The sequence below is a fragment of the Zootoca vivipara genome, chromosome 13 (assembly GCF_963506605.1).
Source record: "Zootoca vivipara chromosome 13, rZooViv1.1, whole genome shotgun sequence".
NCBI lineage: Eukaryota > Metazoa > Chordata > Lepidosauria > Squamata > Lacertidae > Zootoca > Zootoca vivipara.
This window is the reverse complement of record NC_083288.1, coordinates 15,821,109-15,843,297: the sequence shown is the minus strand read 5'-3', so window position 1 is coordinate 15,843,297 and position 22,189 is coordinate 15,821,109. Positions and strand designations below refer to the sequence as shown.

Sequence of the window (22,189 nt, the reverse complement as noted above, 5' to 3'; positions counted from 1 at the left end):
GGCTGTGCCACTGAGGCCCACTGGTGTATCCCCGTTGGAAACTGTCCTAGAGGTGGTTAGGGGCAGAGATGGACTTAAATCCCAAATGAATCTTGGATGCTGTTTGTTGCAGGCAAGGGCAGGACGTGTCCAGCAGAAGAGTCAGTAGTTTCTTTTCAAAAAGTTTACCTTCCCATCCATGTGAATGGGCTCATTTCTACCATGGGGTTTGTGCTGCTGCTTCACTGAGCCTGGCTTTGGCAAGTGGCTGGTGGGAAACACTTCGTTCGCTTTGGCAGCAGCATCAACCTTTCCTGGTTAAACCGGCCTCTGTAAGAAGGCAGCCTGTCTCTTTATGAGCAGGGGAACAACCAGTCAGCTATGCGATGTTGCCCTCGACCTTTAACTTCTCAGGCTGGCCTATAAGGTCAATAACCCATTCCTATTAGGGCTGTTGCCCAATCCTGCTTCAAACACTTAGCAGGCAGAACATTCAGCTAGATGGATGGAACCTCTTGAAGAAACTTGCAGACTTGATGTCTGGCTTTGAGTGGAGCTGGTGTGCTTGTTTAATCAGGAACTTTGTCTCCTCCTTCATTGAGTCATGCTAGATTTTGTGGGTGGAATGTGAAGTGCTACTTCCTTGGAACACTTTGAATGCCCCGGTCCCTTATGTGAGGAATGTGCGTCCACAAAAAGGTGAAGAGCTATGGGCCAAGACAGCAGTAGCAGCTTCCCTGAAGCTACAACCAACTAAGGCAAGGCCAAGAGCAGGGGCTTTCTGCACCATTGCCAGATAGTTCCAAATATTCCGGGTTAGTTGCCTTGTAGTAGTTAAGAGGGGGAGGTTGTGACAGGTAAGAGAGAGACACACAGTTAAGTCCCTGTTGCTTGTTGGACAAAACGAGCCACTCCCAGTTCTTAGCAACTACCGTGAACCATATATGAGCGTCGGCCGAGACTGTCCTGCCTACCTGTTACGACCCAGAACCCAGAACGCATGGATCCCCCGTTGTGGTGGTCCTGGCCGATGTTCTTCCATGCTGCGTCCCTCACGATTGTGGGTCACTCTTGTGGCCCAGCTGGGCTTCCTGTAGCTTCCTGTCCCTGTGTTGCCGCAGCAACAACAAAGGAACGGAACTCAGGAGTGGGGAGGAGTTCTAGAATGTGTGATGCACAGGAAGGCAAACACAGAAGGGTGGCCTAATTGTGGAGCTTGAACCCAGAACTCTTGCAAACAGAAGGATCGTGTGATTGAATGTGGAACTGGTGGGGATGAGAGCTTGGAGCGGGGACCTGTGTGCAGGAGAGTCCGTGAAACAGATAGGGCTAGAGTTAGGAGCCAAGCCAAGGCCCCATGTCTGTTTAATACGGCAAGTAGGCTATGAGCCTCCACACAGCTAGTATCTTACCCCAACAGTCTGCCTGGAATAAACTGAAGGGCTGCACTTTTGCTTATATTGTATAATTCTGCTTCCAAGAAGGTTCACTGGGGCAGTTGTAGGAAATGGTGAGTTGGATGCAAGCCAAGGGGGTGATTAAAATGCCCCTATGGAAGGAAGCGAATGCTGTGCAGGGAGTTTTACTTGAGGGGTTTTTAAAAAACTTTTTTGGATACTTGAGGTTTCAGCTGTTGCTCATCTGTCCTCGAGCTTTTCTTTGGATTCACCAGACCTAGAAACAAGAGGAACCTTTGTTCCCTGCAGAGGAAGGCCAAGGCATTTAGGCTGCTGATTCTGCACTCCTGCAGCTGCACTTAGCCTGCCCCATTTCTCTTCTGCAGTGTCCAGACCACTGCACTTTAAATTAAGGTAACCAGCAGCACATCTCTTCTGCGGTCTCATAGCTATGATGGATTCTGCAACTTGGGTGCTCCACTGGGCAAGAACAATGAATAGCAGGTTTCTATTCCTTTTCACATAGGCAATGCTTGTGGTTTTAGGACAAAAGGAAGAGCCTGCTTGTGGATGCAGGGTCAAATGGACCCTACTCTGCAGAACCCCAGATCCTTGCTCCAGTCTTTCCCCTGCTTGCTGATTTAAGTACATTCACACTCTACCCACTGGGATCAGCGAAGTATTGATCTGTTGGTCTAGTGGGACCTCTAGCTCCTTTGCTAGCCCAGCTTCCTGAGCCTCTTGTCCTTGGAACAAGACAAGGTCAAGAAGTGAACTACCTTACAACTGTTTTATTTATATCTGAGCCCGGCTCCTTAACATTGCAACGCAGGCATGGTCAGGCACCATTTACAAGGCCGGTTTTTGTAAGTAAAACCCCAAGAGGGGGCTGGTAGCGGAGGGACAGAGAGATCTTCCTCCACCAAACTTGCTGTACTTTTCGTGCCGAGCATTTTGCCTACTTACGCACCTAGAAGTAATTCTCTTGCTTCCTATGGCTACAGTTGCTGCATAATTAAGCAAGTCCTTAAATATGTAAAAGCCCTTCCTGCTTAGCAGCCTGGGGATGGGGTGACCTGTGGCCCTCTCCACCTGTTGACAGCATACCTCTCGCCACTGCTGCTGGGCTGCCTAGGTCTGCTGGAAGTTGGCAGTCCCCAAACACCCGGAGGCATAGGTTTCCCATTCCTGATTAATGGAATTTTTGAAGTTGGCTGTGTGCAGCAGGCTAGCAGGTTGGGGATGCCCAGAACCTTTCTCCCCAATGCCTAGTTTTCTATCTGTAGGCATTCTTGACATAAAGCTCTTACAGTCCTTAATGGTACAGCCCCCCTTCCAAACATGGTCTTCCTGAGAAGTGGGAACAGTGTTCTCCGCGGTCTTTGACCTGAACCTTTTTGCCTGGTTTGTCTGAGGTCCTGCAATGTACTTCTTCTCCCCAAATTCAGCCACCCTTGGGAGTTTCATTTCTGTCTACATTCTTGGTTGGGACTTGGGTACAACTATTAACCTGGATAACACATGCCCACCCCAAAACACAGACGCAAATGGCAGGACAGGATGTCCTCTTCCTGTCTTGAAGGCCTTGGGCTACATATAGTCTGGTTCTTGTGTGGCTGGCTGAGGGATTTCATATAGACCAGCTGATGCATTTAAAAAAAATAAAAATAAAGAAAACAAGTGTGTATTGAAAAGTCAGAACAACTGCGCTGGATGCGTGCTAGATTTTGCAGTCTGCAAAATGATCATTCTGTATAGCCAGAGATGGGCACCTGTGGACCTCCAGATGTTGTATTCAGATTCCTGTTGGTTGCTTAGTCATGGGTGGGAGTTGTAATCTCAACAATAGCTGGAGGAGTGCTGGTTCCCCATCCCTACAGTGTCAGGCTCTAAACCCCCACTCCACCCCCAGTGGCGTAGCATGGCCTGCCAGCGCCCGGGCTCATGTGGAAGGGGGGCTAGGGAGGGAAATGGGCGGAGTACGCATGCACATTCAACTGCCTAATGGCGTCCATGTCACCCAGGAGATCGCAGCTGCAGAGATGATAAGAATTGTTCTGTTGTCTGGAGAGATCACTTCCTGTTTCGCACGGAGAAGCTGTTTTCCAGGAGCCCAGCAAGAGAACCACGCAGCTTTATTGAGGCAACACTGGGTGTTGGAATTTTGCCCCCCTAACAATTTTGCGCTCTGGACAACTGCCCCTGTGCCCCCCCCATGCTACGCCACTGCCCACCCCACACCAAGCTTAAGATGCCACAGTTGTCTGTAGTGCCGTTTGCCGGTAGAATGGATTTATAGGGGAATGACTAGGATAGTGTTTCTTGGGTTGTTTTTGGACTACAGTTCCCATCATCCCTGGCCACTGGTTCTGCTTGCTGGGGATGATGGGAGTTGTAGTCCATCAACAGCTGGAGACCGAAGTTTGGGAAACACTGGACTTGGGAGAATGTTTCCGAGAGAGACAAGCCCGAAACTATTTGGAATCCACAAACCCAGCTTCAGCCCTCCACTGCTTCAATCTCATTGGTCTTAAAATATGGTGTTTTTATCCAGTTTTATTGATGTCACTGTTTTGTTTTAGCAGCAGCTTCAAGTTCCAAACCTATTGCAGAGAGAGAACACCTTCCGGCCCCCTCCCCTCCCCCACTTGTGCCGGGCGGGTTGGTACCCAAGCAATTGGGGGGGAGGTATATGGCTTCTCCAAAAAAAAGGGGAACGAGGGTTTAGGAAGCAGGGCTGTTTTTCCTGTTTTGTTCCCCTCCCCACTTTCATTTCACACACTTTTTATATTATTAAAATAAAGAAATAAATAACCCCAAAAAACCCACAACCCAACCATAAACAGGACAGAACTTCAATAAACGAGAGGACGGACAAAGACAAAATGACGAATGGACGTGCGTTTGGGTGGGTGGCGGCATAGAAGGAGGGCAAGGGCGGGGAAAACAGAACACCCTTTGACATTCCAAAGAAGAAGAAATTCCGGGGGGGGGGGGGGGAGAGAAGCAGGGAGAAAGAGCGACACGAGCAGGACTTTTATAAGACAGAACTAGGACACCTGGGTTCTCTGAACAGGCACTCCCCCAGCTTAAATCTGGGAACCAGCCCGCCTACCCAAACCAGGCGGGAGGCAACCATGCAAGCTACAGAAGAACTAAATTAACAAAGTTTGGGGAAGGAGGGGGGGAAGAGAGACACTGTTACCCCCATACACTTACACACACACACACACAGTCCAGAATCAGTTGACTACGTTGGGAGTTCAGGGAGGCCCCAATCCAGTTTAAAAGGAGGAGCAAAACATTGGCTCCAAACTTTGTCCATCGTGGAGCCTTTTGTGGTGACTACAGGCCACCTAATCTGTGCTGAGAAATGCCAGTGCCCCCCTCAACCCTCTCTTTGCCAGTTGCCCCTCTGGGCAGAGTAGCGAGGGCAGGAAAGCCCCAACGTCTCCCCCCTGCCCCTCATGCAGACTGGAGCAAAGGGTCCCGCGTGCATTCTTGCGAAATGGGAGGACCTTTTCCCTCTCTGCCCCCCCCCCCAAGTAGGCAGCAGAAGGAACCGTTCCCTGTTCCCTTACCTCATCCAAGAGGTCTACTGTGACAAGAGAAAGCAAAGAACAGAGAGGGAGTCCAGAATATTGCCTCCACCCCACCAGAAGAAAAAAAAATCATCCACATTCTCCAGCAGAGGGTAAACAGTCACTTTGTCCAAAATTCACAGCTAGGAAAAGAGCGAAATCCCATACTTGGGATTGGGAGTGGGGAGAGAGAGGGGAGAAGGTTAAATCTGGGAATCTGTCAAAGAATGTCCCTCCTGCCTGTCATGGAGTCTGTTGCTTTTGCTGTCAGAACTTCCAACAGAGCAGTCGCCTGGCCCACAGGTGTGTTTTGTGACGGGGGCACCTGTTGGATTCCTGCCTGCCATGCAACTTGTTGAAAAGGCACGGGACCTCCATCGGAAAACAAAACGGTGGCGTGCCCGCGCTCCAGCCTGACGCTTCGTAGCAGAGACTCCCAAAACATACATGTCACCGACTGCCACCTCCCCTCCCTCCCTGATGTAAAAAGGACGAGTGGGGAAGGGGAATGTATTTCCGCTCTAGACGCCCAGCACGCACAATTCCTGCCCCGCATGGAAAATTCTCCTTGGTGGCTGCCTTTATGGCTTGGGGGGGGGGGGATAAGATGCAACAGGCAGCGGCTTCCTGGGGGATCGAAGAAGGGCATAATCTCACACCCCACCATACCAGGCGTGTCCCCCCCCCCTTTGCTGACAGTTCCTGTGGGGTGGGGTCAGAGGAAACAACAGTCCAGAAAGTTCCGAGGCTGAGCGCACATCACTGGAACCCTAAAGAAAGGAAAGGAAAATTGATGTTGGTTTCTTTGCCGCTGCTTCTTCTCCCCCTGCACGCCGCCCATCCCGGCCCATTCCCAAAATGTCAGATTCTGTGTTAAGAATTAGTTACAGGTAGGTAGCCGTGTTGGTCTGCCGTAGTCGAAACAAATTTTTTTAAAAATCCTTCCAGTAACACCTTAGAGACCAGCTAAGTTTGTCATTGGTATGAGCTTTCGTGTGCATGCACACTTCTTCATCAAATGCCAACAGTGCCCTTCAGCTCTCTATATTGGACAAACAGGCCAAACCCTACACCAAAGGATAGGTAAAGGTAAAGGGACCCCTGACCATTAGGTCCAGTCATGACCAACTCTGGGGTTGCGGAGCTCATCTCGCGTTATTGGCCGAGGGAGCCGGCGTACAGCTTCCAGGTCATGGCCGCCAAAGGATAAATGGACATAAATCTGACATCAGGAATCACAAGACAGAGAAACCAGTAGGAGAATACTTCAGTCTCCCAGGACGTTCTATACAAGATCTCAAAGTAGCTGTCTTATTACAAAAGAATTTCAGAAATAGACTGGAAAGAGAAGTTGCTGAATTACCAAACTTAAAACCACGGAGAGACCTGGTCTGAATAGAGACATTGGATTCTTATTTCATTATACATGATAAAGCCATCTCACCGCTTGCTTTTTCCTGTTAAGACCAATTGCAGTCGTTAACAGTTGTCAACAGGTTTACCACTCCTATCAGCCATCACCCATTCCCACCACCCTTCTGAGTAATAATACCCCTTCTCACCCTCTCACTATATATAAGGGTCTGGTGACGTCTGTTTCAGTGTATCTGAAGAAGTGTGCATGCACACGAAAGCTCATACCAATGACAAACTTAGTTGGTCTCTAAGGTGCTACTGGAAGGAATTTTTTTATTGTGTTAAAAATGTTTGAGATCACTATGTTTGGCCCTGGAAGGCACAACAGCTGCAAGGTACCAGCATACATTTTAGTCTAGGCTGAGCATAATGGGAGAGAGACAAAGGCGGAGGTGCCTTTTAGACAACAGCATTTGGGATAGGATTGAACTGGGAGTTGGCATGGCTGGTAGGGAGGGGAGCCTGTGGCCCTCCAGGTGCCGTTGGACTACAACTCCCATCATCCACTGGCCATGCCAGCTGGGGATGATGGGCGTTGGAGTACAACAACACGCAAGAGGGCCACAGACCCCCGATCCCTGCTCTGAACAGTGATATTACTTCTCTAATTATTGGAATTTGGATACTGCTTTAATTGTGGTTTCAGTGTGGTTTAGTTTAGTTTTATATATGTGTGTATGTGTGTGTATGTTAGAAACAGGTTGGTACAGTGGTACCTTGATACTCAAATGCCTTGGCTCCCGAACAAATAGGCTCCTGAACGCCGCAAACCCAGAAGTGAGTGTTCTGGTTTGCGAATGTTTTTCGGAAGCCGAATGTCCGATGCGGCTTCCGCTTGAGTGCAGGAAGCTCCTGCAGCCAATCGGAAGCCGTGCCTTGGTTTTCGAACCGTTCTGGGAGTCGAACGGACTCCCGAAATGGATTAAGTTCGAGATCCAAGGTACCACTGCATTGTTGATGGCATTTGTCTGTCTCAAGAGACAGTGGAATGCGCCTCCGAGGGTGAAGTCAAACTGCTGGAGAATCACAGCACCTGCTGTGGCTGCAGAGGTTTCAAAAGCTGCTGAGAAGTGTACAGGAACCCACACGTTTGCATGTTCTCTGTCCATCTCTCAGCACAAGTTGTGCTGGGGTTGTCAGTATCTGTCTGTCTTGAGGGAAATGGGAGTGTGGGAGTCAAGTCAAACCGCTGAGTTAACAGCACCCAAAGTCACCTCCCCGGGGCACAAGCCTGGGCAGGGTGTATGGAAGTCCTGAGCTGCCCAGACGACAAGTTCCCCCCGGCCTTGCCGATGTGGTCCAAAGGAAAGCAGAGCAAGACGTTCGGCAACAGGTACCACCCCACCCTCTTAGGGAATCCACTCGGGATTTGTGTAGGGTTTACCCCTCAGTGGTTGGCATAGAAAGGGGGGGGGAATTCTACAAATCCCATATAAACATAATCCACAATACAGTGGTGCCTCGCTTAACGAATGCCCTGCTTAACGAAATTTCCGCTTAACGAAAGGATTTTTCGAGCGGAGGTTGCCTCACTAGACGAATTCGTTTTATGAAAAATTCGTCTAGCGAATCGCGGTTTGCCATAGGAATGCATTGAAATTCAATTAATGCGTTCCTATGGGCAAAAAAAAATTCAAAAAAAATTCAATGCATTCCTATGGGATTCGCTAGACGAATTTTTCGTTATAAGAAAAGACCCATGGAACGAATTAAGTTCATCTAGCGAGGCACCACTGTATAATTAAATGAAAAGACCACGCAATCAGATCCCTTGGCGTTTTAGATCATGGCATTTGGTTACTTAAAACTAAATGCCTTACTTCCTGTAAATAAACTAGAGCTTTCTTAAGTTACCCAGGCATGTTCCCAGTTACGATAGACAAAAGGTGGGGATTGAAAGCATTAGTACAGCAACGTGATCTTGAAAAACCCACTGGTGAGCAAGGGGACAGGATTCTTTCAAAGTGGGGACGGGAGGGACGGAGGCTTCAGAGGACAGAAAGAAAGGAGCTGTAAAAGAGCTGCCTTTTGACTCCCTCAGATGGTCAAAGGGGGGAACCGCAAGCAAGCTGAGTGACCAAGGTACTGGTATTATTATTATTGTTGTTGTTGTTGTTGTTGTTGTTGTTGTTGTTGTTATTATCACGGTCGTACCTGGGTTTTCAAACAGCTTAGTTCTCGAACGTTTTGGCTCCTGAACGCCACAAACCCAAAAGTTCTGTCTGTTCTGGTCTGCGAACTATTTTTGGAAGCTGAACGTCCGACGAGGCTTCTGCGGCTTCTGATTGGCTGCAGGAGCTTCCTGCAGCCAATCAGAAGCTGTGCTTTGGTTTCCAAACAATTTGAAAATTGAGCGGACTTCCAGAACGGATTCTGTTTGACTTCCGAGGTACGACTGTATTATTATTATCATCACCATCACTATCCTTATTATCCTTATTCTTTATTGAATTTATATACCGCCCTATACCCGGAGGTCACAGAACAAAATCAGAATATAAAACCACAAAATATAGAATCAAAATAAAAACAGTTCAGTGGTTTAAAAAGTTCAGTGCAGGTTTTTTGCCCCCCTTTTTAAAAAAGTAACCAGGGAAGCATCTCCAAATTGCCTCTAAAGTTATGACTTGTGGGTACATTTCTCTCCCCGCCCCTTCTGCCATGCCCCCTTCTGCCATAGGTACTCACAGTCCCTGGTGGCAAAGGGCTGGTGGTGGTTGCCTTAGTCCGACTGAACACTTTCTACTACGATGCTGGGTTTGTCCCGCGCTGGAGGATTCTTGTTGATGTAGCTGTTCAAAGTCTTCTCCTGAAGAAGGGGAGAGAAGGAAATGTTCAAAGGAGAAAATGGGACGCTCTCAGCTCCCACCGTGATCCAAAATCCCGCCGACGGCATTTTGAAGCCACCAGCCTTGCCCCTCCCCCCCTGCCCTCTAACCACTGGACACTGCTCCTTTGCCCGGGATCCTGCTTTTCCCAGAGAGGAACGGGGCGTCCTCGCTCCCCTGTTGTAACCCAGCAGATCACACCCCTGGCTTTTCAACGCCGCCACCCCCCCCACTTCCTCTAAGCCAGTGTTCCCCAAACTTGGGTTTCCGGCTGTTTTTGTACTACAACTCCCATCATCCCTAGCTAGCAGGGCCAGCGGTCATCAGGGATGATGGGAATTGTAGAGCCCGCTCTTGCTGAAATGCGAGACTCACCTCCACTAGCTGGTGCCAGTGCTCGATGGGTTTGCGTGGGTTCGCCAGCATGTCGGCCCAGTGGTCCCTCCCAGGTGCATCTGCGTCGCTGCCCACTCTGCACATCCCGATGACCTCGTTGTGCCCAATGCTGTGGAATAATAGAATCATAAGGATTGCAGGAGGGGCCACGAGGGTCATCTAGTCCAACCTCCTGCAATGCGGGGATCTTTTGCCCAACGTGGGGGTCAAAACCCACGACCCTGAGATTAAGAGTCTCATGCTCTACCATCTGAGAGAAGAGGATGAGCAACGAAGAGGGTGGGGAAGGGCACACGATGAAGGGTGCATGTGTAATAAATCAGTTTAACTTATTTACATTGTGCTGTAACCAAGGCTGGTCCTCCTCAGAGCACACCGATCAAAATAACTGAATCTAAGTCAAGTCCATTAGCATCAATGGACTTCCTCTGAGCAGAACTAGCATTGCAATCTTGGGACCGGGGATGGAGAAAGAACATTAAGGCCATTAAAAAAAGCTTGCTATGCCCCTTTCCCACTTAAAGATGGGGACGAGGAACTCTTCCAGATGTGCTGGACTTCCCATCATCCCTGACCACTGTTCAGTCTGGCTGGGGCTGATGAGAGCTGAAAGTTCCTCATCTATGCAGAAAGAAATGGTTGTGGCTGTGGGCAGCAGGCTGGCGACACAACGAAAGCTTGCTTTGTGCAAACGAGCCAGACTCTTGTCTCTGATTCAGCACTGCAAGGCTCCTATGCAGAAATAACATCGAAGCAGCTCTTAAAAAACAACAATACCTGCCACACTAACATTTCCCTTTCAAGGTCAAGGAGAAGAGGATGGAACCAAGGCATTCTGGCTCTCAGACTCCCATTCTGCGCTCTGCTTCCCATCCATCGAGAGAAGCGAGAAATCCTGGCACTCAGCCCCCTCCCCTCATTTAAAACCCCCCACTTGCCTTGCAGAGAACTCAGCTCTCGGCTCCCATTTTTGCTCATTTCCTTTCAGTCAAAGCAGGAATTTCAGCATTCCTGCCTTTCCTGAGAAGCGTGGGGCCCCTCCCTTGACCCCCCCCCGGTGCATCTTGCCATTCACTAGACACCAGATTCCTCCCTGGAAAACCTGGTCCGGATTTTCCATACCCCTTTCGAAAGAAGCCGGTATCTTAGCTCCTCCTCTAACTCACACTGTCTTCTCCCGAGAAGCTGGATGTCCTTGCCGCCTCTTGCACCACACATCATGCCATTCCATGGGCTAGGAAAACTGGGTCTCTGCCTCCACGTGTGGTCCTGGTTCCTAGTGTCCCCTTTGCCAGAGCCCTTAAGACCCCACATATCCCTTTGGTCAGAGCTAAGAATCCCAGAATTGCCTTATTTTGGCAAAGAAACGCAGTGGGAATCACCGCCGACCAGAAGAGACTCATCTGCTCAATGGAGAACGGAGGGACTTAATGGACACCCGGCGTTCCTAGCCAACCCGCTGTGCTCCTTGGCGCAGTGCAGTTAAGGGCAGAGTGCGCACCTACATGTGTTGTGCCTCACCAGTCGTAATCCATGACCGCCAAGGTGATGCTGACATGCTCCATGCTGTCTTGCGGGATGTCAAAGACGAGGGCCTCGTTGTAACTGGGGTTGAGCGTGTTCTTCTTGATGGACGTCTTGCGCTTCTTCAGCCGCCGCCCTTCGCACATGAGGGATGCCTTGACGTAGGGATCTGGAGATAATAATAATAATAATAATAATAATAATAATAATAATTTATTATTTATACCCCGCCCATCTGGCTGGGTTTCCCCAGTCACTCTGGGCGGCTTCCAACAGAAGTATTAAATACAATAATTTATTAAACATTAAGAGCTCTCCCTAAATCTGGAGAGAGGAGGCTGACAGAATTACGGGGGAAGCAGCCCAGGCCCGGCCCATGCTGCCTACTTGTCACCGTTCTCCCCATCTCTGCTTTGGGATGCCGCCATCTTGACAGCGGTTCCAGTCCCAATATATGCTTGGCCCTTGCTGTCGCTGGGCAGTCCCAGGAAGTGCTTGCCGGTCCCATCTGAGATGACCTCTAGCGGTTGGGGAACAGCGCCTGCCAATTGTTTTTGCTCCAATGCTTGGATGCCCGAGAGGGGGTGTGACACTTGGGTGAGGGTCAGTGGGCATGACCTCATCCAACCCCATGCAACTGTGGCTTCCGGAAGAGAGAAGGGGGACTTCAGTATATCTGAAGGAGCGTCTTCACCCCCACCGTCCGGCCCTGACACTGAGGTCCAGCTCTGAGGGCCTTCTGGAAGTTCCCTCCCTGCGACGTTATAGGGAACCAGGCAGAGGGCCTTCTCGGTAGTGGCACCCGCCCTGTGGAAGGCCCTCCCATCAGATGTCAAGGAAATAAACAACTATCTGACTTTTAGAAGACATCTGAAGGCAGCCCTGTTTAGGGAAGTTTTTAATGTTTTATGTTTTATTGTGTTTTTAATATCCTGTTGGGAGTCGCCCAGAGTGGCTAGGGAAACCCAGCCAGATGGGCAGGTTATAAATAAATTGTTGTTGTTGTTGTTAATGCTGATGGCTGAAAACCTACCGTACTTGCCCCCAGAATATTTCAGGTCTACACCTCTCCCCAAGCACCAAGGCCCAGCCTGCGGCACAGCGGCAGCGGGAGGCCCCATTAGCTAAAGCGGTACCTCAGGTTAAGAACAGTTTCAGATTGAGAACGGACCTCCAGAACGAATTAAGTTCTTAACCCGAGGTACCACTGTATGTGGAAATGGCTCAATTAACAAATAGGTTAAGAGGTAACACCAAACAATTCTTTTCTCAAAAATGGGAAATGTTTAAGAGATACTTTAAAAAAAATAACAGCGACATATTATCTATGGCAGGGGTTCCCAACAAAATTTTCTCGAGGACCCCTCATCGAGCCACTATTGTGACAAGGACCCCCATTAATTCCTAATCCTAAAATTAAAAAGTGAGAGCCAAATTAAGAGTCTTTTTATATTTTATATTTTTAACCAATGGTCCATTTTTAACTACGCGAACTGTAGCTTCCGTGAAAAACAACGCTTTGTTTACAAACACTAATGTTTTGCAAAGAGGCGGCGCGTGCCAGGGAGGAGGGAGGGGAATGGAGAAGACAGGGTACCTGCGCAGTAGCGCACAAATGAAGCCGACGTGCGCAAAGCATCTTGGGGAGGTGAGCGTTAGTAGAATGCGTGCGCTGCCTCTTTGCAAAACAGTAGTGTTTGTAAAGCGCCACCTAACGGCATATAGCAGAACTACTGCCTCTATCTAATTCTAGTTTTGCGCTAGACTCTGCTCATGCAGGAAGCGGCCAAAACAAAAAATCTGTTATCATACGAAATATATTTAATTAATATATTTTTTATTCTAATAGCATCTTGCGGACCCCTCTGGCATAGCTCGCGGACCCCTGGGGGTCCACGGACCACCTGTTGGGAACCACTGATCTCTGGTAGTGTTTGAATGACCCTTGTGTACATAAAATACAAGAGACTTTTTGAAATCATTGCAACATTTGCATCACAAAAAGGACTTTATTATTACAGTGGCCTGAGTTCTTGTCCTCTTATCGTTTTTGTGTGATTTTCTTAATTTCAGCAGTCTCATTTGTGTGTGTGTGCGGGGGAGCTATGTTTAGGGTTGCCAGACTCAATAGAGGACAGGACTTCTGTGCCCTGCTCTCTTTTGAGTCTAGAAACCTTTAAGGTTTCCAGACTCAAAAGAGAGCATGGCAATTAAAGGCACAGAAGTCCTGTCCTCTATTGAGTCTGGCAACCCTAGCTGTGTTGTTTCTGCTGATGTTAAACCACCCTGGTCAACTTACAGCAAATAAGCCACAGATTGATCACTGGATCCCAATATACTATTTCTGCCTCTCTATCCTAGCTGCCTAATGTATTTCACCACCACAACCTCCTTTCCAGCATTATTTTCCCCCTCCTCATCTTACTTGCCCATATTTGTCTTCTGTCTCCAAGCCTTTTCCCTCTCCGGGGTCCCTTACTGAGCCCCAGTGTGGGGCTCCACTGCTTGATTCAATCCGAATGCATTTAAGCCTCCAACCACACATTGGTTTGGCCAACATACCAGCCAACACATGGGACTGGTCAACACATTTTGCCTCCTAAAGCGGAGAAAAAGATGGCGTGTGTTACTCACGCTTCCATAAATAGAAGCTGACTCCATGACACACAGGGAGACAATGATGTCCCACAATGCCTTGGCACTGCTGCCCCACCCAGCACCTGCCACCTGTGGCACCCACCTCACTTGGCCTAATGATAGGGCCGGCCCTGCTACGGCCCTTCTTCCCCCCACGGCTGCCCCACCGGCTCACCAGAAAATCCAGTCAGATCCATGGCTTTGAGGTTGGTGGCCTTGATGATGGTGACCGTGAGGCGCCCAGCGGTGGGCAAGTAACAGAGAGAGAAATTCAGCTCCCCTAAATCCGCTTTTTCCTGTGAGATGGGAGAAGATGAAGAAGAAAACAACACGGTCAGTAAATGTATCTGGGGGATAAGGAAATCCCAGCACGGAGCATCAGTCAATATGGTGGCTGGAGAGGCATATTGCATCATGATATACAGTCGTACCTCAGAAGTCAAACGGAATCCATTCCGGAAGTCCATTCGACTTCCAAAACGTTCAGAAGCTGCATCGGACGTTTGGGTTCCAAAGAACGTTCGCACACCGCAACACTCACTTCCGGGTTTTTGCGGCGTTCAGGAGCAAAACGTTCGACTCGCAAGGCGTTCGACTTCCGAGGTACGACCGTATAATATAAAATAATGGGTTAGTCCTACTCAAAGTAGACTCATTCAGTGATATCTATAGGCTTACTCTGAGTAAAACCGAGTTTGCCACAACCCAATATTTTACTACTGTATTTTATCGTTGTGAGCTGTTATTAGGCATCCAGTAAAAATGCTGAATAATGAAGAGTAAAGTCTTTCAGATGGAACCCCCAGCGGCACAACGGGTAAGTGTATCTGCCTGTTCACCTGATGGCTGGTGGTTGGAGCTTGCCCAGGGTCGGCTGTGGGCACGATTCCTGCATTGCAGGGGGTTGGACTAGATGACCCCTGGGGTCCCTTCCAACTCTATAATTCTGTGATTCTGTGACCTGGTCCAAAGTTGTGCTAGTGTGTATGTGTGTCACGTGCTCCTTAAAACCAGGTCCGGTCAATGTTCTGGCTGCAGCATTACACAGTTGTGTACCATTCATAACAAAATTTCACATCGGAAACTAACATAACCCCAATTAATTGTATCAATAACACATTGCCCACCTGATATAAGCCACATAAAGGTAAAGGTAAAGGGACCCCTGACCATCAGGTCCAGTCGTGACCGACTCTGGGGTTGCGCGCTCATCTCGCATTATTGGCCGAGGGAGCCGGCGTATAGCTTCCAGGTCATGTGGCCGCTTCTGGCAAACCAGAGCAGCACATGGAAACGCCGTTTACCTTCCCGCTGTAGCGGTTCCTATTTATCTACTTGCATTTTGACGTGCTTTCGAACTGCTAGGTTGGCAGGAGCTGGGACCAAGCAATGGGAGCTCACCCCGTCACAGGGATTCGAACCGCCGACCTTCTGATCAGCAAGCCCTAGGCTCAGTGGTTTAACGCACAGCGCCACCTGGGTCCCCTTAGCGCCACCTGGGTCCCCTTAATATAAGCCACATGGCAAGCCCCAAATCAGAGCATGTTGTAGCCTTTATTTCAAACTGCTCTCATCTGATTTATACCCGATTTGTTCAGAACATATTACTTGAATAATTACTTGAATATAATTACTCTACCTCTCTTTCAAATCAGAACCAGTAAAGGTGGTGAAGGTCCTGTGTGAGTTTCTGGAGGCAGTTGGAGGATGGATGGTGGCTAACAGATTGAGATTGAATCCTGACAAGACAGAAGTACTGTTTGTGGGGGACAGGAGGCGGGCAGGCGTGGAGGACTCCCTGGTCCTGAATGGGGTAACTGTGCCCCTGAAGGACCAGGTGCGCAGCCTGGGAGTCATTTTGGACTCACAGCTGTCCATGGAGGCGCAGGTCAATTCTGTGTCCAGGGCAGCTGTTTATCAGCTCCATCTGGTACGCAGGCTGAGACCCTACCTGCCCGCGGACTGTCTCGCCAGAGTGGTGCATGCTCTAGTTATCTCTTGCTTGGACTACTGCAATGCGCTCTGTGTGGGGCTACCTTTGAAGGTGACCCGGAAACTACAACTAACCCAGAATGTGGCAGCTAGACTGGTGACTGGGAGCAGCTGCCAAGACCACATAACACCGGTCTTGAAAGACCTACATTGGCTCCCAGTACGTTTCCAAGCACAATTCAAAGTGTTGGTGCTGACCTTTAAAGCCCTAAACGGCCTCGGTCCAGTATACCTGAAGGAGGGTCTCCACCCCCATCGTTCTGTCCGGACACTGAGGTCCAGTGCCGAGGGCCTTCTGGCGGTTCCCTCACTGCGAGAAGCCAAGTTACAGGGAACCAGGCAGAGGGCCTTCTCGGTAGTCTCACCCGCCCTGTGGAACGCCCTCCCACCAGACGTGAAAGAGAAAAACAACTACCAGACTTTTAGAGGACATCTGAAGGCAGCCCTGTTTAGGGAAGCTTTTAATGTTTAATAAATTATTGTATTTTAATATTTCTGTTGGAAGCCGCCCAGAGTGGCCCGGGAAACCCAGCCTGACGGGTGGGGTATAAATAATAAATTATTATTATTATTATTATTATTATTATTATTATTATTATTATACAATACACTCAAATACATACATACATACATGAAGAAATGCTACTTAGCATCTTCCCTACAATGCAGGAAGAACAAGCTTGGCACATTTATTCTCCTTCTGCAAAAAGGTAGCCGAGTAAAATCTGTGCAGCCACACAATCCTCAGGAGAGGCAGACACAAGGAACCCACCATATTTCATAATAATGTTGGAATCAACTGGTTTTTGCCAACCTTATGGATACAAACCTGAGGGAATATTGCTGGTTTTCTTTAAAAACTTAAACAGCCCTAACATGCGTGTGTACGGGAAGGAATGTTGCTTCAAAAATCTAACCAACGTTGCATTAGGAAAAGCACCATGGAAAACAAAATCTCAGAACAAAGAATTTCAGTATTCCAAAGATGGGCCGAGGAGGAAATATACTGAATTTCATTTCCTCTGAAGCAGAAAAAGGCGAGAGTATCAGCGCACGGGCATTACTTCCCACCGTAGTTGGAATTCAAATACCAACATGGACCTTGGAATTCTGCTGGGCTGAACAGATATCCTGGACTCTGCTTATGTCAATTTCTATCCCAGGTTATTATCACCTGGGGAAAGCATTTTAATAGCAGCTGGGATGGGGGTGCTAATGCACACAAACACCGATTCTGTCCAGACACTCAGCGGATAACCAAGACATGGAGTATCTGTGGGTAATATCACACACCAGGGTTGGAACAGAAATGTGTGTGTGTGTGTGTGTGCGCGCGCGCGTACACATATGTGCGTGCATTAAACACACACACACACACACACACACACACACACACACACACACAGAGTCTCTATGAGTACGGAGGGCCTAGTGAGTCATTGCATAATTAGCACTGAATTTTCAGGGATCAGCTGCTGTGTTTGATGGCGTGCATATATATATATATATATATACACACACACATATGTTCAGAAACTCTGCAGATATTTGAGACCTTGTCCCCAGGGTCACTGTTCTTTGCCAAGAAGGAAGAGCGCAGCAACATGGCGAGAAGGAGAAGGCCTCCTCTGACCAGTGGCCCCTTAGGCCTACTTATCACTGAGGTGGCAAATTGTATCATCGTCATCATCAATTTATGAGTCTCCTCCGTCTGGGTTCTATTACAACACACTAGAAAAGGCCGCTTCCAGTTTCCTGCACATAGAAAGCGAACATCTCAGAGAGAAGACAAAAGGACCCTTCTCCCCAAAATCCAGGATGGTTTTTTTTGGGGGGGGGGAGGGAATATTTTCATACAGAGAAGGACACAGTCATCCAAGTCCCCACCCCAGCAATGCTCTAGTCTTTAATATTCCTCACAAGCTAGATTCTTGTTGACAGTGCTCCTTGGAGCCTAACTTTCCTGCTGAGGCTGGTTATCTAAAACCCACTTAGGCGTCCAGTCTAAAGATTGCATCCATATAGAAAATTATATATCAGGGAGAGTAGGATTCTGACCGGTCTCCTTGGCATCCAGCTTACTCTGAGCGTGACCTGCAAAAAAAACATGCCGCAGCGTGAATTGCTCCTGATCAGGGTACTCCATTCCAACCCCATTTCCATATTGTTGTGGGTTTCCCCTCTTGGCATTTTCGCTGAAGATTTGTCGCGGTTTGTTTTGTATTTCTGAAAACACTGGGTTTTCTCCAGACTTGCCGATACCTCCCCTCTTGTATATTGGTGGTGCGATTTTGCCGACATAAAGATGTCAGGGGCCACATTAGGCTTCTGGTCCCGAGGTGCGCTACATTGGGCTGGTTCATCTCTCAGTCACGAGGTGCGGATGTGGAATTAAGCCTTCCTGGACGATTTGCCACGGAACGTTTCCCTCAATGTCCGCCAGCACGTTTTGGCAAAGATGGTGCATCTGTTTGGCAGTTAGAGCAGCGGTTCCCAATTGGTGGTCCGCTGGGGGGGGGGCTTGTGGCCCCATTCACATAACAAAAACTACCATAGAGATTTCAAAATTTTCAAAAGTAGGGGGGGGGGTCCATGGCTTGGCTTTGGAAAAACAGGGGGTCCACAATACTTAGCTAATTGGGAACCACTGGCCTAGAGCAGGCATCCCCAAACTTCGGCCCTCCTGATGTTTTGGCCTACAACTCCCATGATCCCTAGCTAACAGGACCAGTGGTCAGGGGTGATGGGGATTGTAGTCCAAAACATCTGGAGGGCCGAAGTTTGGGGATGCCTGGCCTAGAGCCATCCTCAGAAACCACGCCCATTGCAGGCCTGGAACCGGCGACCCCGGTTCTGACAGGCCAGGATTTCAATTGTGTGCCACCCTGGCTCTTGGCTGTGGTGGGTTGTTCTTCCGTTTCGGCGTTTGGGTTGCTGGCATGAGGCATCTCCCTGAAGGAGACGGGGGAAATGTTGAAGAGACAGTTGCCGGTAGACAGTTTTGCTAGCGGTCAGTCTTCCTGCTACCGGTGTTTTGAGTCCTGCATGTTCCTGGAAGTGAGTTTGCACACACAACCCCCCTAAAAAAAAACCCTCACTGCCCCAGCTTAGGGCATTGATGCACATCTCTCAGGCCTTGTCTAAATCAAGGTGGTGCTTCCCACTTATTCATTCCTCTCTGCCGCCTCTGCTTCTTCTTCTCAAACTATCCTTTTTTTTTTTTTTGCTTTGGGCCCATCCGTGCCCCGTCATGCTCCCCCCCCCCAGCCGCTGCCGCCAACGCTCTCTCGCTCTGCCTTTCTTTCTCTTAGCCTCGGGCCCCTTTGGGATTTGGCCTGAACGACGGCCAGCAAAGCCCTCGCTTGCCCCAGAACAAGTGAGTTGGCAGAGCAGGCCGGAGGGCTGGTGAGTGGAGGATGGAGCAGGGGCAGGGGGGGGGGCGGAAAGGCTTCATTAATATTGATGCGGCTGCAAATGGGATCGAGCTGGTAAAAGGGTATGAAATATTCACGCAGGAAACAATGTGCCGCCTGGTAAGACCGGGAGTCTTGGCATCCTCTCGTTGCCCCTCAACCAAATAGCTCTGGTTCCTTCCCCCCGCTCTACCTCTGGTGCCAGACATTCTTTATGGTGGGGTGAGGGGTGTTCAGGACTCACCTGTGTTAAGGGATTGGAGAACCACAGGCAGTTTCTCCAGTGGGACTGTCTCTCTGGACACCCCACCAGGAAATAGGTTTGCATAACCAGTTTTTCTTTTCCTGGCAAGGGCCGTTGTGCTTTTTAACAACCCTATTAGCAGGTGGGAATGCCACAAGTGCCGTTTCCACCATCATACGTCTGTGGTTCAGAAGTCATTGGTTCAGTTAATTCCTGTCATGCCGCTGTGGTGTGTGTGTGTGTGTGTGTGTGTATTAGAATCTTTTCTGTAAAGTCTTTTCAGTTACAGGATGGGTTTGGCCAACATACGCTATCCAGGGCAAGGCAATATTTGGTTTTCAACATCGCGATATATCACCAGCTAAAACACTGCAATATACCAAGCCAGTGTGGTGTAGTGGTTAAGAGCGGTGGACTCCTAATCTGGTGAACCAGGTTCGCTTCCCTGCTCCTCCACATGCAGCTGCTGGGTGACCTTGGGCTAGTCACACTTCTTTGAAGTCTCTCAGCCCCACTCACCTCACAGAGTGTTTGTTGTGGGGGAGGAAGGGAAAGGAGAATGTTAGCCGCTTTGAGACTCCTTAGGGTAGAGATAAAGCGGGATATCAAATCCAAACTCCTCCCCTTCTTCTTCTTCTTCTTCTTCTTCTTCTTCTTCTTCTTCTTCTTCTTCTTCTTCTTCTTCTTCTTCATATTGGCCGGCTTCACGGCTTTCCCCCACCGTGTGATTTTTACATAGCACATGCATCATGAGTCGTGATATATTGCCAGGTTGTGGTGAACCTGTATCTAGGCTGTGCCCCTTTAGGCAGCGGGTGAAGACTTGCATCATGCAGCCTGATTCCCCACCTCCCCAAACCCTTACCTTCCAAGTCCCGGACTGCAGAACCCGGGACTGGCAGCCGTGTGACACCGGAAGTTGCGTCAACGTAACTTCCGGGGTCGCTTTGCCCTTTTATGGGCACCAAAAATGGCCACTGCTGGCTTCGAAAGTCACTTGTACGCATGTCAGTGCGTCGAAGCAACTTCCGGTGTCGCCCCGCCCATCTATGGGCACAAAAAATGGCCGCCGTCGACACCGGAAGTCACGTCTATGCACTTCCGGACATGCGTAGATGCGACTTTTGAAGCCGGCGGTGGCCATTTTTGGTGCCCATAGAAGGGCAAATCGGAAAGAAAAAAAATGGCCGCAGGCAGGAGAAAATAACAGAGAAAAATGGGAGACGAAGTGATACGGGGGACCACCGGGAAAAGGTAAGTAAAAACGGGGGTTTCCCGGGGAAAACGGGGTACTTGGCAGCTATGCCGAACCCCATTCCCTCCTCCTCACAGATATACTGCTAGCCAGAGGAGGCTGGTCCATTAGGGCAAATGGGGCACAACTCCACCTGCTTTACTTTGCCCACTGCAAAAGTCACACAAAAGAAGTGGAAGGAAGAGAACGTTCCGACCAAAGAAGAGTAGATAACCAAGGTGATGGACTATGCCGAAAATGGCAAAGATGACCGTGGGGATCAGGCACCAAGATGATATGAAATTCAGTCAAGAAGAGTGGGAAAAGTTTATAGAATATCTTAAAGACCACCGTGTACACTTAAAAACGTTAGCAGGGTTGTTGTAACACTTATAACGTAACATGAGTTGAGGTTAAAAAAAAAGGAGATAAAATGGATTAGAAAAAAGTAATTAGTAATTTTCCCTATAAAAATATAGGGGAAAATTGGAAAGGGGGGCGGGAGTACGAGGGATCTAAGTAATCCCAGGAGTATAAAAATAGAAAATGATGTGAATGTATAAGAATACTGTTTTAAAATGAAAATAAAATATTTAATGAAAGTCACACAACATGCCAGTCCAACCCCGCACATGCCAGTCCAGAGGGATGTCCCTAGCTGTCAGCTTCCTCTGACGTTTCCCCTGATGTTTAGTCGGAATCTCCTTTCTTGAAGCCATTGGTTCGAATCCTACCCCCCCCCCCCCGAGAGCAGGAGAAAAGAAGCCTGCTCCCTTTCCCCCAGGCAGGAAACACCCCTCCTCATGCCACACCCCTTTTCTGTAAACCACAGGCCTCCCATCCTTGAATGTTTTGCCCATCCTTGAACTCTGATAATGTTCGCAGGGATGGAGAAGAGGTAGTGGTGTGGGGTAAATTGTTGCTCTGCCTATTTTTGCTTCTGGCCCCCGAAAGGCTGCGTAGAAGGAATGCGGCCCTTGGGCTGAAAAGGTTCTGCGTCTCTGGTGCAGTGGTTAGAGCCGGGGAGACAGAGGTTCGAAACCCGCCCTCTCACAAGGCTAGCTAGGATACCTGGGCCAGTTGCCCTCTCCGTGCCTAATCCCCTCCAGAGGTCCATTGTGAGGATAAAATGGGAGGTGGGGAGGAAGTGTGGTGTAGTGTTTAGAGCAAAGTTTCCCAAACTTGGGTTGACAGCTGTTTTGTGACTACAATTCTCATCATCCCTGACCACTGGTCATGCTAGCTAGGGATGATGGGAGTTGTAGTCCGGAAACCAGCCGGAAACCCAAGTTTGGGAAACCTTGGATTAGAGTGTTGGACTGGGAGGACTTGGGATACAAAGGTTCAAATCTCCACTCAGCCAGGAAACTCAATGGGCCAGTCACTGTCTCCCAGTCTAAGCTACCTACCTAACAGGGTTGTTGTGAGGATGAAATGGGGAGGGGGAGAACCTTGAGATCCTTAGGAGAAAAGGTGTGTGTGTAAATTTGATAAACAACTATATATGAGTAATTTCGTTGTTCCCGCAAGGGGACAATAACAATAAAG

At 49.0% G+C, this 22,189-nt stretch overlaps 1 protein-coding gene across 1 annotated transcript in view; it reads right to left on the bottom strand.

The window, feature by feature from the left end:
- Positions 1-4,391: 4,391 nt before the first annotated feature.
- Positions 4,392-22,189, bottom strand: part of SYT3 (synaptotagmin 3) — a 40,875-nt gene continuing 23,077 nt past the window's right edge. Inside the window, exons 5-9 of the mRNA XM_035135526.2 lie at positions 13,934-14,054; positions 11,119-11,290; positions 9,577-9,706; positions 9,062-9,182; positions 4,392-5,727 (exon numbers count right to left, since the gene is read on the bottom strand). Coding sequence (XP_034991417.1) covers positions 9,096-9,182; positions 9,577-9,706; positions 11,119-11,290; positions 13,934-14,054 — 510 coding nt within the window. The 3' untranslated portion in view covers positions 4,392-5,727; positions 9,062-9,095. The remainder of the gene's footprint in view (positions 5,728-9,061; positions 9,183-9,576; positions 9,707-11,118; positions 11,291-13,933; positions 14,055-22,189) is intronic.